Source organism: Tursiops truncatus, chromosome 3 (genome assembly GCF_011762595.2).
Source record: "Tursiops truncatus isolate mTurTru1 chromosome 3, mTurTru1.mat.Y, whole genome shotgun sequence".
Lineage (NCBI taxonomy): Eukaryota > Metazoa > Chordata > Mammalia > Artiodactyla > Delphinidae > Tursiops > Tursiops truncatus.
The window spans coordinates 164,231,900-164,247,170 of NC_047036.1; the positions used below are offsets into that span (position 1 = coordinate 164,231,900).

At 57.8% G+C, this 15,271-nt stretch overlaps 2 protein-coding genes across 6 annotated transcripts; one reads left to right on the forward strand and one right to left on the reverse strand.

Annotated features, from left to right (window-relative positions):
• The first annotated feature begins 335 nt into the window (after positions 1-335).
• On the forward strand, positions 336-9,172 carry KRI1 (KRI1 homolog). Of its 2 annotated transcripts, none has more exons than XM_033854332.2 (19): positions 336-482; positions 596-669; positions 1,438-1,543; positions 2,036-2,144; positions 2,388-2,442; positions 2,529-2,578; positions 2,876-2,972; positions 3,063-3,140; positions 3,423-3,550; positions 4,227-4,353; positions 4,439-4,534; positions 4,638-4,808; positions 5,644-5,719; positions 5,814-5,902; positions 5,988-6,114; positions 6,200-6,330; positions 7,245-7,309; positions 7,406-7,504; positions 8,280-9,172. In XM_033854332.2, exons 1-19 carry the CDS (start codon positions 389-391, stop codon positions 8,617-8,619), a joined length of 2,112 nt encoding a protein of 703 aa, XP_033710223.1. In that variant the 5' UTR covers positions 336-388; the 3' UTR covers positions 8,620-9,172. The 2 variants fall into 2 exon arrangements, with proteins under 2 accessions (XP_033710223.1, XP_033710225.1); XM_033854334.2 differs by having other exon boundaries at positions 2,532-2,578.
• On the reverse strand, positions 8,843-15,061 carry ATG4D (autophagy related 4D cysteine peptidase). Of its 4 annotated transcripts, XM_033854335.2 has the most exons (10): positions 14,448-15,058; positions 13,809-13,892; positions 13,554-13,727; positions 12,987-13,263; positions 12,849-12,913; positions 11,294-11,424; positions 10,157-10,235; positions 10,004-10,080; positions 9,807-9,926; positions 8,843-9,383 (listed from the first exon to the last, which is right to left on the reverse strand). In XM_033854335.2, exons 1-10 carry the CDS (start codon positions 14,677-14,679, stop codon positions 9,201-9,203), a joined length of 1,422 nt encoding a protein of 473 aa, XP_033710226.1. In that variant the 5' UTR covers positions 14,680-15,058; the 3' UTR covers positions 8,843-9,200. The 4 variants fall into 4 exon arrangements, with proteins under 4 accessions (XP_033710226.1, XP_033710229.1, XP_033710228.1 ...); XM_033854338.2 differs by lacking the exon at positions 9,807-9,926 and having other exon boundaries at positions 14,448-15,061; XM_033854337.2 differs by lacking the exon at positions 13,809-13,892 and having other exon boundaries at positions 14,448-15,059.
• Between the last annotated feature and the right edge of the window lie 210 nt (positions 15,062-15,271).

Consider the following 15,271-nt stretch of genomic DNA (forward strand, 5'->3'; position numbering starts at 1 on the left):
GCGGATCCTGGATCTTTTGGGGGAGGGGAGAGAGTGGTAATTCCCAGGGCGCCACGGTGAGTGAGCTGGGTGGGGCAGCGGTTTGCGCTGTCGGAACGGAAGGGAGGCAGGAAACCGCGAGTGGAGAAAGGGCCCCCAGATGTCAGCTGGGTGCCGGGAGCCCCGGCGGGTGGGGGAGTCGGGTGGGCGGTGGCTGCAGCCTTCCCCGCAGAGGCGTGGCGCATGGGCGGGGACTGCGGTCACAGGGCTAGGGATCCCGGAAGGACCGGGGGCGGATTAGGTGCGGCCCATGAGGTTCCGCCCCATTTAAAGCTCGCTAGTGAGTAGCCCCGCCTCCTGGGGGGGTGGAGCCTCTTCACACGCGTGCGCAGTGGATCGTAGAGCCGCCATGCCGGAGCCGCGCGGGTCGTCACCCCTGCGGGTGAACGCGGCATTCGCCGCGCGGTACGGCCGCTACCGGGAGCGCGAGGAGCTGCAGCGGCGTGAGTGCGGGGCGCATGCGCGCTGGGCGCCGGCACGTGCAGGGCGGTCGGGAAGTGGGGGTTGATCTGCTCCCCCAGCCTGAGCTGGGGGGGATCCCATCTGTGCCCCACAGTGAAAGATCGCTATGGGGATAGGGACAGCTGCGGCGACTCCAGCTCCGAGTCTGACTCCGGCGACGAGCGCGTGGTGAGCTTCCCCGCCTCCCTCCCGGACTTGCAGGAGGTGTCCAAGCCCCACACCGCATCCCGGCCCCGACTTATAGGGGGCGGCTAACCTCCAACCCCATCGCGCCGTACGGGAGCGTCCATCTCCCACCCCCCATTTCCATGAGGGACAGACAGCGCCCTTCCCATCCCCAGGGAGTGGGCAGATCTCCCCTACTTCCTCTCCCCTACCTCGGATCTACCTGCCCATCTTGATCTGTGAGGTGTGAACCCTCTGTCCACATTTTCGTCCCTAACAGTTTAACCGTTTCTCCGTGTCTGCCTCTGTCCCCAGACTGGGGCATCCCTCTGCCACATGCGGCACCCAGCTTTTCCCCATATCAGCCCTGATCTTCCCAGCCTCACTGAGCAGTCCAGCCCTTCCTCTCTGTTCTGATGTGCCCTCTGCCCACTTGCCCCTAGGTTGTCCATCCCTTGTTGATACCAGAAAGTACCACCCATCCCCTTGCCTGCTACCTTCCTCTGTCTCATATCCGGTACCTATGTGTGGACCACCCCCAAGAGGGCCCCTCTCCTTTCTCCACCTAATTGACCACTCCCCCCAATTCAGATCCAGCCCTCCACCCCCACCTGCCTCTACCCAGCCGGATTCCCCCGCTTCCTTCCTCCTAACATATACTCCTCTATGCACACTAATTCCCACACACTCTCAGCCCACCTGCCCCTGTTGCTTACTGCCCCCATCACGGCCCCTTTCTGAAGTCTGTCCCCACCCCTTTTCCTGCCCTAGGAATTTGACACTCAGCAGGAGCGTGACTTTTACAGGACCCTCTCCTTACTGAAGAAGAAGGATCCGCGCATCTATCAGAAAGATGCCACCTTCTATCAGAGAACAGGTCTGGGGCTACTTCTACTGAGGCCCAGATTCCTCATTGCTTTATAGGCGGTTGTGACTGTTTAATGGATCTCCACACACATCAAAACTGATTAGCAAAGGGACTTCCCTGGCAGTCCAGTGGTTAAGACTCCATTCTTCTACTGCAGGGGGCACGGGTTCAATCCCTGGTGGGGGGAACTAAGATCCGGCATGCCACGCGGCAAGGCAAAAAAACCAAAACAAAAACACCGCTTAGCAGAGTGTCTTAGGTTGTCATTAATAACGGCTGTGTGCTTGGCCCTGTTCTGAGTGTGAATTATTCACTGAATGATCACTGCCAGGTACTTCCAGGTAGTAGCAAGTGTGATGCCTCTCTGATAGCTGGGAACTAGTGGCTCGGGGATTTGAAACCTGGGTCTGACTCTGGCCCAGCATAGTCTTACTCTCTGCCTGGGGGAGGAAGGGGTTTGTGGATGTGGGTGATGGCAGGTGTCTTCTGGTGTCCCCGCAGCATCGTCCTCAGACAGTAAGGAGGAGCCAGCAGCTGAAGAGAAACAAAAGAAGGTGCAGCCCATGTACCTGAAGGACTACGAGAGGAAGGTTATCTTGGAGAAGGGAGGGTAAGGAGAAAGCCTGACCCCTCTGCTCCCACCTTCCCAGGGCAGGTGGACACATCAGGCACTTAGGGGCAGGGGTGGGAAGAAGCCAGTGACTCACTAGAGTTGAGGGAACCCTGGAGAGCAGGAGCCTGCCTGCACCCCACTGCCCCCTCCACCAGCTGTTGCTCTTAACAGCCCCCTACCCCATGGGGACAGACAGGCCATGGGGAGTCTATTCTGAAGCCTTCTTCCTTCTTCACACAGCAAATATATTGATGAGGAGAATTCAGATGGGGAGGCCTCCAATCAGAGACTTCAGGTGAGTGGGGTGGAGGCTGGGTGGGGGGCTTGGGGGCGCTTGAAGCCTCAGGGCTGGGCCTGAGGCCCATGTCACTCTCTCTGCAGCAGACCTCATTGAAAAGTTATGTGGAAGAACAGAAACAGCTGAAGGAAAGGTGAGCCCTGGGGCTGGCTGAGTGGCCAGATGGAAAGGAGTTGAGGCTCTGAGGTTGGGCGGGCCTGGGTTCAAATCCAGCTCTGTCACTTAATGGCTGTGTGCCCTTGGGCACATCGCTTGCTAGCTCCGGGCCTCAGTTTCTGCATCTGTGACATGGGGTTGGTCATGGGCTCTATGTCACAGCACAGCTCTGGGCTTGTCAGGACGAGCTCAGGGATTAGTAGACAGGGCTTGTCTTGGGGCAGCGGGCAGGGCCAGCCCACCCATCCTGAGGCTTGTTCTCTCGCACGGGCAGCTTCCGGGCGTTTGTGGAGGACAGTGAGGACGAGGACAGTGCCGGCGAAGGTAGCTCCGGGTTGCTGCAGAAACGTGCTAAAAGCAGAGAGGAGAAGGTGGGTGCTGGGGCCCAGCTAGATGGGGGCTGGTGGCAGAGAGGGGGCCCCAGGGCTCCCACAGACCCTCAGCGCTGGCCTTCCCCCCAGGCCCAGGAGGATGCTGATTACATCGAGTGGCTGAAGGGGCAGAAGGAGATTCAGAACCCCGACACCCTGAAAGAACTGGTGAGTTCGCATTCATGGTCACTGACCCACTAAACTACCTGGTCTGCTTCCATCCAACCTTTCCCTGGAAACCGGCCCTTGAGACGGTAGCCAGGAGCACATTCTCTAAAGATGGGGTGTGTCCCTCTCTGGGCCTCGGCGTCTACATCTATAAGATGAGGATTAGCCCACCTACTTCCTAGGCTGGCTGTGAAGCTGCAGTCACCAAATCCACTGGGTGCCCGTATCTGTGCTCCTTCCCTGTCCCTGATCCGGGTCCTGTTACCCCCCCTTCACCCCTAGACTCACCTCAAGGAATATTGGAACAACCCAGAGCTAGATGAGGGGGAGCGCTTCCTGCGGGATTACATCCTCAACAAACGCTACGAGGAGGAAGGAGATGAGGAGGAAGAGGAGGAAGGAGAAGAAGGGTGAGTAGCCATGTCCCCCAGGGGCCTGGAGCCAGCACTGGCCAGAAAGGAAAAGGCACCAGGCGTTTACACTTTTCCACATAGATGGTAGCAGAGTTAGCCTTTTTCTTTTCTTTTCTTTTTCTTTTTTTTTTTTTTTGCGGTACGCGGGCCTCTCACTGTTGTGGCCTCTCCTGTTGCGGAGCCCAGGCTCCGGACGCGCAGGCTCAGTGGCCATGGCTCACGGGCCCAGCCGTTCCGTGGCATGTGGGATCTTCCCGGACCAGGGCACGAACCCGTGTCCCGTGCATCGGCAGGCGGACTCTCAACCACTGCGCCACCAGGGAAGCCCTTTTCTTTTTCTTTTTGGCTGCGCTGTGTGGCATGCAGGATCTTAGTTCCCCAACCAGGGATTGAACCTGTGGCCCCTGCAGTGGAAGTGTGAGTCTTAACTACTGGACCACCAGGGAATTCCCCAGAGTTAGCCTTTCTTGAGGAAAAGCTGCAGAGTGTGGGCTCTGGAGCCAGGGGGCCCTGCCACTGGATTTCTATGCCTCAGTTTTCCCATCTGTAAATGGGGGTAACGGTGGCACCCTAGCAGAGGGTTCTTGTGAGGATTAAATGAGTTAATATGCTGGTACACAGGAGTGCAGGAGCTCGGCTGACGCCCCCAGTCCCATCCCATCTCATCCCTCAGGGTCCCTGGCCCCCCGGTCCAGCTGGCCGTGGACGACTCCTCAGATGAGGGTGAGCTGTTTCTGAAGAAACAGGAGGACTTTGAGCACAAGTACAACTTCCGCTTCGAGGAGCCAGACTCTGCCTCGGTGGGTGGCCAGTGCCAGCACCGGGGAGGACCTGGCCCGCAGGGTCCAGGCCGGGAGAGCCTGGAATCATCTCTGCTGCCCACAGGTCAAGACCTATCCTCGGAACATCACATCCTCCGTGCGCCAAAAGGACGAGCGCAGGAAGGAGAGGAGGGAAGAGACGCGGGAGCGAAAGAGGAGGGTGAGTGTCTGTTGGGGCGGTGCGCTGTGAGGAGGCGGGGCCCAGCCTGCAGGGGCCAGTGGGGAGCCCATACCCTCCCTCTCCTGTGAACTGCCGCCTGCAGGAGAAAGCGAGGAAGCAGGAGGAACTCAAGCAGCTGAAGAACCTGAAGAGGAAGGAGATTCTTGCCAAGCTGGAGAGGCTGCGGCAGGTCACAGGCAACGAGACACTGGGCTTTGAGGAGCAGGACCTCGAGGACGACTTTGACCCCGCCCAGCACGACCAGCTCATGCAGGTGTGGCCCCAGAGCCCCAGCCCGGCTGTGCAGCCGAGTGCTCAGAGTGTGGCTCTGGAATCAGCAGTCCCTTCCTTGCTGTGTGGCCTCAGAAAAGTGACTTGACCTCTCTGACCCTGTGTCTCTGTCTATAAAGTGGGTCTAACTGCAGCATTTATGTCAGGGCTGTTGTAAAGATAGCCTGAGAGGAGTACTAAATGTTAATTAACTTGGTAAATGCTCAAGGAACTGTGGGTCCTGGTATTTCCTTTAAACTCATTTATTGAGCCGTGAGTGTTTATTGTTGTATTTGGGGAAACACAGCTTCAGGCCACTGGAACAGGCGATGAGGGCTGGATGGGAGAGCAGTGGGGACCACGGGCACCGCAAAGCTGCTCCTGACTAAGCCTGGGAGGTCAAGGAAGGAGACTAAGGATGCATAGGTGGGCCAGGTGAAAACTGGAGTGGGTGGGTGCTGTGTGGTCAGCGTTCAGCCTTCACTTTCTAGAAGCTTCTCAGTCCTGAGCTTCAGCTTCTCAGTATTTGGCAGTAGCTTCTGTCTCTTGGGGAGCTTGTGAGAACACAGTGAGATGCAGCCCAGCGTCCAGCATGTAGTAGGTGCTTATAAACGGCACGGTTAGCAATATCTGCCTTTGCCAGCCAGTGGAACAGGGGGCAGACAGCAGGGGGGTCAAGGGGGCAAGATGAGCCAAAAGTGGGTGTGGAGGAGCCCAGACACACAGGGTTCCCCCGACATCAGGAGCTGAGGGGGGTGCTGCGAGGCCATTTAAGGTGCAGGAGTGCTGCCATCTGGGGGGAGTGGGCCCTGCTCACCCTCCCGGCCCCGACCCTGCAGAAGTGCTTCGGGGACAAGTACTACGGAACCATGGAGGAGGAGAAGCCACAGTTTGAGGAAGAGGAAGGGCTTGAAGGTGAGGTCACTTGGGGCAGTGGGCTGGGGGCGGGGGCTGCTTGGCCTGACATGACCCCCCGGCCCATCCCTGCCTGCCTGTCCTCTGGAATCAGACGACTGGAACTGGGACATGTGGGCTGGGCCGGAGCAGAGTGGAGCTTGGAGCCAGCAGGAGCCGCACTGCGAGGACCCCGACTTCAATGTAGGTGCCCTGGGCGCGGGGATCTGGGGGTCCTCAGAGGGTCCCGAGGACCGCAAGGGCAGGCCTGACCTGCGCATCCCGGCAGATGGATGCCGACTATGACCCCAGCCAGCCTCAGAAGCAGCAGCGCAAGTCTCCTTCGTTGGGCAAGAAGAAGCGAAAGTCGCCCTTCGCCGCAGCCGTGGAGCAGGAGAAGCCTGTGTTTGACCCTGGTGAGGCCCGGGTGGGCGGCCGTGGGCAGGCAGGGGCTCCACAGGGCCCGGCACACCCCGGCAGCCTGGCTCTGTCCCCGCTCAGGGGACAAGACATTCGAGGAGTACCTGGACGAGTATTACCAGCTGGACTACGAGGACATCATCGATGACCTGCCCTGTCGCTTCAAGTACCGCACGGTGGTGCCCTGCGACTTCGGGCTCAGCACCGAGGAGGTGGGACCCTGGGGCACCCGCTAGGCAAGGGGGAGCCTGGAGCCATCTGTGCTGTGACGTGGCCTGTTTTTTCATCTCGAAAACAACAGGAATAATAGTGCTGATGACAGTACTAACAATATTACCTGCCTCAAAAGGTTTCTATGAGGCAGGGGCTCAGACAGTGCTTTGCCCACAGCAGGCCCCAATAAATATTAGTTTTAATTCTGTTACCGTATATCGGCAGCAGGGTGACCCTTAAGACTTGACACAGGTTCAAATCCTGGCTCAGCCGCTCACCAGCTGTATTACCTTGGACATGTGACTAGAGCCTCTGTGCCTGGGTTTCCCCATCTGTAAAATGGGCCTCATGGCAGCCCCACCTCATGGATGTGGATGTGAAAAAAATATGCTTTGAACGTCACTTGCGCCTTAGCCACAATGGCTACGGATGCTTGACAGTAAAAGTAGACGATGTTTATTGAGCTTATAACATCTGCATTCACTTCATCTTCCTGATGACCTTCCAGTAGGTTCTAAGGGGGTGCCCAACTCATAAGTGAGGAACCTGGGCCTCATCTGTAATTAGCAAACCCAGTCAGTGGCATGGAGACCCCTGCCCTGGTCTGAGGCTGCTGAGACCACAGTGCATAAGGTCAGGGCTCAAGGGCCCAAATTGTAATCTGAGAGTAGCCACTTCCTGGCCATGTGACTTGGGGCAAGGATCCCCTCGTTGAGCCTCAGTTTACCCATCTGATGCCCCAACAACAAAAAAATCAATTAGCCTCTGCAGAAATCAGTTCTTTCTCACCATCATGACATTTCTGCTGGGTGGAACTGGCATTACCCTGCTTTGACCCATGAGGTGACTAAGGCTTAAGAGTCAGGGCCCCCTGGGGCTTACGAGCAGGACCCCACTCTCCCTGCCCTTGCAGATCCTCACTGCCGATGACAAGGAGCTGAACCGATGGTGCTCCCTGAAGAAGACCTGCATGTACAGGTGACGGGGTGGGGCTGGGCCAGGTGCCCCGGGGGGGAGGGGCGGGCAGGCTGAAGGCAAGCATGGGCAACTCCCAGAGCACCCTGCGGCCTGTAGGTCGGAGCAGGAGGAGCTGCAGGACAGGAGGGCGTACAGCCAGAAGGCCCAGAACGTATGGAAAAAGAGGCAGATCTTCAAGTCACTCTGCCCAGAGGAGTAAGTATTGCTGGTTGTAGGGGGTGGGTGGGCTTGGGAGCCTGCCAGGCCCAGGTTTGAGTCATGCTCTGTCAGCCATCTGTCACATGACCTTGGGAATGGGGTTTCCCTTCTCTGATACCTGGGTGTCAAGTCCTGGCTGGGCTGTAGCTGTGTGACGTTGGGCAAGTCACTTTCCCTCCCTGGGCCTGCTTCCTTATTTATAAAATGGGGATAAAGATGGCTCACTTCTTGTTGGGTTTTTCTTTTTTTTGAGGGTTAAGTGAGTTAATTCACGCACAGTGCTTAAAACAGTAAGTTCTGGATAGGTATTAGCTCTTGTTATTATGCCTGTTATTTCCTGATCTATAAATGAGGAGTGATAAAAGCTCACGGAGTTGATGGAAAGCTAAAATGAGTTAATTTGTGTGAAGAGCTTAGTGCAGGCCCAGGCTCAACGATCAAAATTATCAGTGACACAATCCAGCCTCAGAGTTCAGTAGAAAAATCCCAGCTTGGTATTGCATTAGACCCACGTTTGAGTCCCAGGCAGGCCCCTGAATTGTTTTATTTTTTTTTTATTTTTGGCCGCGCCACGCGGCATGTGGGATCTCAGTTCCCCGACGAGGGACTGAACCCGTGCCCCCCGCAGTGGAGGCACAGAGTCTTAACCACTGGACCGCCAAGGAAGTCCAGGCCCCCGAATTCTGAACCTTTCCTTTTCACATCTGTAAAAATGGGGGATGGAAAGCCTAACTGTGACTGGCCTGGGCTGAGCCACACCTTCCTCTTCCAGGACAGAGATGCCCACAGAAGCCACAGGGAAGCCACAGAGAGACAAAGCTGGCCCACAGGGGCAGCTGCTGGCACCCGATGGGGCCTGTGGGAAGTGGCCCCAGCCTGAGAGCCCCCCAGTACAGGAAGAGGCAGCCCCTGCGACAACCGCTGAGAAACCGGCCCCCCAGAGGCAGAAGAGGGGCAAGAAGGCACGTCTCCTGGGCCCCACAGTAACACTTGGTGGATGTGAGTTCAGCCGTCAGAGACTGCAGGCCTTTGGCCTCAACCCCAAACGGCTGCACTTCCGCCAGCTGGGCCGGCAACGGAGGAAGCGACAGGGGCCTAAGAGCCACCCCTGAGCTCAAGGGAGCCTGCAGGGGCCTTGGGGCTCCTCCCCTTCAATCAAGCCCCCTCTTATCAACTGTATAGACCCTCACATCTACCCGTGGGCAAGGGAGTCTTCCCATCTTAGAGATGTGAAAGCTGAGGCCTACTCAGTAAGCTTCCCCGGATGACTTGGAACCTCACCTCGAGACATACCCTGAGCCCCATCCCTCATGCTGGGCCCAGCCATAGCCAAGGTCAAGTCAAACAGCTTTATTAGCCCCCATTGGTCACAGCCCCTCCTCCCTCCCACCAGCCCTTGGCAGGATGGGGGCGTTGGGACCGGTGAGGGGCATGGACGGTCCAGTGCAAACTACAGTACTGAGTCAGGCCCTGAGTGGGTGCCCGGGGGCCCTCCCTCCCTGCCCAGTGAGGAGGGCCCAGCTGGTGGGAGGCAGGTGTGCGGGCTCTGTTCCTGGCTGAATGGCCGCGGCCCGGAGGCTTCCTGGACTGCTCTCAGCTGCACTTGTCAGGGAGGGGAGTTCAAGCTCCCACACCCAGAGTGACATAAATAAAAAAATAAATAGGGTCGTGTCTTCTCCCTCATCCCCTCCCTTTATAAAAACACAAAGTCCTCAGAGCTTGGGCGTTTAGCCTTGAGGAGCCGCCCTGTGCGAGGGAGCCGCAGTGTGGGTTGGGAGGGCTGGGAGCAGAGGTCGTCCAGGCTGTGGTCCTGAGCATGGCCCTCAACCAGGGTGAACATGGGGTATCGCTCTGTGGCTGAGGAGGAGCTGAGGACCTGGTGGGCGGAGAGAGAAGAGCTCAGTCCCCAAGCCATGTGAATTATCCTAGTAGGTGTAATTATCTTAACAGGCACATTTATCAGGTGCTTCCTGAACTCAACTCCCATCCCTCCAGGGCAGTGATGCAGGCCAGCCAATCAGCACCTTCTGTGCCCTGGCTATAGTGATTGGCTCAGTGATGAGCACATGGCAGGGTCCTACCACTTGACCCCCTGGAAGCAGCTGTCCACTTAAATTTTTCATTTCATGCCTCTTTTTGCTCTAATTAGAGCTGGGCTTTTGCAGCTTGTGGTCAGGATAATAATCTTAACAACATAGCCTGGACGTGGCCTTGCCAGGTCTGCTGGCCTCAAAGCCTCTGTTCCTCTTCTACCCTTGCCCTGCCCTTTGCCTCCCACCCTCCAGCATGCCTTGCTCACCCTGGTCAGCTCTGAGCAGAGCGTCTCAAACTCCTTCCTGTCTCCAGCATAGAACCCCACAGTACAGCTCGGGTCCATCTTGGCAAAGGCCATCTTGCGGGGTGAGGTGCAATGGAAGGACTGGGGCAGACAAACAAGGGAGGCTCGGGGGGAACCCACCACAGGCCTCCAACCCCACCCTGGGGATCCCAGCTCACCTCTAGGGGGAAGTCAGCCTGGCTGACATCCACAGTGGGCTGGCAGTAGTGAGGGTCCAGGTAGAGGAGGAAGTCATCTGCAGGGGAGGAAGCGTGAGCAGGGGTGGAAGAGGGTAAGGTGGGATGGGATGAAGCAGGATGGGGTGGGCCTACCCTGATAGCCAATGAAGTACAGCGAGTGGCGTGGCTTGCCCCCCATGATGCCAAGGCACAGCTCTGAACGCAGGAGCTCCTGCAGGGAAGAAAGTGGGTGAAGGTAAGGACCCACAGCAGGTGCCGTCAGTGAGCATTGTAAGCACTGTCAACAGATGCATAGCAAAGGCCCAATGTGTGCAAACCCAAGCCTGTGCTGGGCCCTGGGGGGTAGCAGTGACCAAGATAGACAACACCCTGCCCTTATGCAGCTGATGTTCTAGTGCGGGAGAACAAGGAACAAGATGAGCAAGTTACGTGTCACAAGGCGGTAACACTGGAGAAAGAATAAAGGCGGGAAGAAGGCTTCGCAATTTTAAACAGGGGAATCAGGAAAAGGCCTCACTGAGAGATGACGTTTTAGCAAAGAGTTAAGAGAGTTAAGAGTGCATCTTGGGATACGTATAGCTGATTCACTTTGTTATAGACCAGAAACTAACACCATTGTAAAGCAATTATACTCCAATAAAGATGTTAAAAAAAAAAAAAAGTGCATCTTGGGAAAGAGTGCTCCAAGTGATGGGAACAGCAAGTGCAAAGGCTCTGAGGCAGGTGTCTTCTGAGAACAGTGAAGAGGCCTGTGTGGCTGGAGCAGAATGAAGTGAGTTGGAGAGTGTGGGCAGATGGTACAGGGCCCTGTGGGCTGTGGAGGGATCTTTGGCCTTTATTCCGGGTATAAACACATCAGGGTCTTTCCAGCCTTGCTGTTCCTTTTGCCCGGAACACTCCTCCTCTGGCTTCTCTCTTGCTTCTGGCTAGAGAGGGGCTTTCCTAGGCTGTGCAGCCACCCGCATCTGCCCCTCATCGTGTTAATTTTGGTTCCTTTAGAGTCCGAGTTGTAACACCACAGCTGTCAATTTGGTTCCACATACACTGCCTGTTATTCCCCCATTAGAACGTCTGTTCCCAGAGGGCATCAGTTGTTGCCTGTTCACCTCTGAATCCCCAGCAGCTGGGACAGTTCTTGGCACATAACTGGCGCTCCGTAACTACTGGATAAACCGATGAAGAGATGAAGGAAGCATAAACACCTAACCCAAGCTGAAAAAGTCTGTAGGGCTCCTGGGGGGAGGCATGGTAGAATCTGGTAGAACCTACCTTCATGCAGGGCACGTACACGGGGTTGAGAGTCTCACCACCCAGCCGCACTGGCACCAGGATGACCACGGATTTCCACTCAGCTGTGGGGTCTGGCCTGGCCACCAGGCGTGCCACATCCGCCTTGTACACTGGAAGGACAGGGCAGCAGGTCACATTCTCTCCGGCCCTTCAAGCCTCAGAGTATGGTCCTCCATCCTCAGGGGACCAACCCTGCCTGAGCAACCTCTTGGGATGACACTCCTGTCATCGGCAGAAAAACACCTTTCCCGTGTCCCCCCACCCCAAGCTCCCTCAGACAATCCCAGGGCCTCCAGGCAGGTGTGGACATCCCCATTTTACAGAGAGGGCAACTGACGTCCTGAGACTGAGACAAACAGTGTAAAGCTAGGGGGAGTTGGAGAGCCTTCCCCGCAGCCCAGAGTGCCTCTAGTCCTCCCCGCTCGGCGCCTGGGTTTCTAAGATGGAAATGGGAGCGCTGAGCAATCCGCCAGTCAGCTGAAAGTTCCTGTGTGTCCCTCCTCAAGTCCCGTCTGCTGGTTTCTCCTCTCCCGCCTCCTCCCTTGTGGCTATGTGAGCCCCCTCCTGGCTCCCAGAAAAGTGCATTCAACCCTTTCCGGAGGCAGCTGCTACGGTCTGAATGCTTGTGCCCCCCTCTAAATTCTTATGTTGAAATCTTACCCCACAAGGTGATGGAATTAGGAAGTGGGGCCTTTGGGAGGGGATTAGGTCAGGAGTGAAATCACTGCCCTTATAAAAGGCACCCCAGAGAGCTCGCTTGCCCCTTTTGCTACCTGAAGTCACAGCAAAATGAACCAGGAAGTGGGCTCCCAACAGACACGAAAACTGCCAGTGCCTTGTTCTTGGACTTCCCAGCCTCCAGAATTATGAAAAATAAATCCCTGTTGTTCACAAGCCACCCAGTCTCTGGTTTTCTGTGTGCTGTTTTGGTTTTTTGGCCATGCCGCGCAGCTTGTGGGATATTAGTCCCTGACCAGGGATCGACCAGGGCCCCGGCAGTGAAAGCGCCGAGTCCTAACCACTGGACCGCCAGGGAAGTCCCTGGTCTATGGTATTTTTGTTACAGCAGCCCTAACAGACTAAGAAAAAGGCTCTCCTGAACTGTTTTCGAGGGAATAATAACAAGAATAGCTAAGATTTAGTGAATACTTACTAAGTGAGAAGCACTATCCTAAGGGTTTTACTTTTATCACTGACTCACTTAAGCCTCATGACAACCCTGTGAGGCAGAGACCCAACTTTCGTACATGTTGGACCTGTTTACACAGTAAGAGCGAGTTGGACCTGCGAGAGGAATTCCTTATGTCTTTTATTCTATCACTCAGGGAGAAGCCCCTGACGTCTCCTCTCCTGGTTCCAGAGGGAGGGAAGGAATCCTGAGCACCCCGACCCAGTGTGGGCCTCGAATCCTTTCCAAGGGTCCCTCTGCCGCAGAACTTGTTTCAGCATCTGAGGAATGTGGGTCCTAAGAGGGAGCTGAGGTAGTGACTGGCTCAGGGTGAGAACCCTGTGACCTTGGCTCCCAGCCCCTTACCTGTGCAGTCCTGAGAAACGTACACCACCAGGCGGGTGACCTCTGAGCAGCTCTCCACAGCTTTCCTGGGGATGGGAGGAAAGGCCTGAGCTCCTGGGGGTACCCAGTAGCTCCCGTGTCCCCTGCAGCGGCCCTCACCTCAGTATGTGCGCCACCAGGGACGGCCCATACCAGTCACCCGCCTTCTTGCCCGAGCTCTGCCCAAGCTCCACCAGCCGGTGTAGGCCGAAGGGGGCCCGGGGATGGTCAGCGAACCAGGATACAATCTGCCGGTGCCGGCGCTCCTGCTCTGGCTCAGGGGCAGCCTGGGCCCAGCGCGGAGGCATCCAGTGGGCAGGCCCACGGTACCGGTTGGGAGAGGCCAACCTCGATGGCTCAGGGGGACCCAGGCCCGCGCCCAGGGACCACGTCCAATCTGGTAGGGATGGAGTTAAGAGTCAAATGGCGATGGTGTAGGGGGGTGGGGCACAGTTCCCACTATCCATGATTTACACACAACTCTACTGCTCCAGAGATGCCGTGTTTAACTACAATTTTCACATTCCTTCAACTTATTTTCTAAACAACTCTCACTCCCCGCCCCCCCACAAGCTTACTTTACACACAATTCTAACACGACTTTAAACTGTTTACAAACAGTTCTAACACTGCTGACCTGTGGTGGGCGCTACGCTCCTACTGTGCCCTTCCCCCTCCACCGCTCACCTCTGGGCAGGAAGTGCAGCAGCAGCCCCTGAGCTAGCATCATCTGCCCACTCCGTAACATGCATCCCCAGCCACAGTCGGAGGTCAGGCAGCCCCCGGCGAGAGGTGGGAAGTCCCGGCGGTATGTAAACCATAGGCGAGATACAAAGTCCCGCTGGAAACGCTGGATGTCACCTACAAGAGCAGGCTTGTCAGTTGCCACCAGAAACACCCCTGCGGGACTCCTCCAACCCTAGCCAGGGGCCACCAGCTCACCCTCGCCCTCGAAGCGGTAGCGGCGGCCACAGAGATGGACGCTAGAGATCTTGCTAAAGCTGGTCCGGCTTTTGACTGCCCAACCTGGGGAGACATGGGGCAGTGTCCAGCAAGATGAAGCACTTGCTTGGCAGACACGCAACCTAACAGGGCAGCAACAGCGCTTAAATTCTCCCATCTGTGTGATGGGGATATCCTAGTTCCTATCTCAGGGAAGGCTCTGGGGAATCCGTGCTACACTTCTCCTGGATGGAGGCGGAGCCCCTAGTAACAGCCACATGCATGTCTGCCGTTAATTCGGGATGAATCAAAGCACGTCTGATTACTGTACCCATTTTACAGAGGAGGAAAATGGAGGCACAGGGAACAGAAAACCTTGCCCAAGGTCACACGGGGAATCGACTGAGGCGTGTAAACACATTCCCCTTTGGACCTGCCAGCCAGCGGCCCGCTCTGGGCAGGGCAGGGCGGGGGACCTACCCACAGGTGACTCACGGGAGGGGAACAAAGGGTGGAATACTTGACAGGTGCAGGGCCTGGTTCTCCTTGACTCCCACCGACCTCCAAGTTCCCAGCCCGCCTGAACCCTCAGCTCGCTCCCACCTCAGAACCCAACACCGGGGCCCGCCCCCTCCTCACCGTACTTGACGTTGTTCCAGGCTGTCAGGAACTTCGCTTTAAACTTGTCCACTTCGTCCGGCTCCCCCGGGCCGGTCCCGGACGACGCAAGAGCGGGGCCGCTGGCTCCGGGGGGCCCCAGGCCGTTGGGGTCCGGGGTTCGGGGGCGCCGTGGCCTGCGGCCCTCGGGGCTGCGCGCGTCCTCCTGGCTGCCGCTCCGGTACTGAGCTGCGGCCGGCGACACGGAGTTCATGGGCGCGCCGGGAGGGCTGACCGAGGGCCCCAGGGGCCGCGCTCGAGCGCCTCAGGGGCCAGGACGCGGCCAGGACGCGGGCGCCCAGGAAGGCGCTAGTGGGCCCCCGGCACGGCGACCAGGCCCCCGGGCCCTGTGCGGGACGGTGTCACCGCCGCCGCCGCCGCCATTTTAGCGGCCCTGGCCCCGGGAGGGAGGCGGGCGTGACACAGCCGGACGCCCCGCCCAAGCCCGGCCTCCAGCCTGGGTCCCCAGCCCCAGTCCCGTGTGGCTGCGCTGTAACCTCCTGACGCCGCGCCTCCCTGCGGCGCCCCGCGACCCCCTCCACCGCCCGCCTTATCGCAGAGCCAGGCGCGGCCGAGCCCCTGGAGGTCCTTATCGGAGGCCCCAGAGCCGGGAAGCCCCGCGCCAGGCCCCGCCCCTCGCCGGTTCCGGCCCCGCCCCTCCCGGCCCCGCCCCCTCCGTGCGCTAGGGGACTGACCCCCCAGGCGGGACCCCTACGCGGTTTGCACCTGACCACGTCCGCCAGAGGATCAGAGCGCTGCTCTGCGGGCTGCGCACCCAAGACCCGCCTCGGTCGGGGGCCCAACCT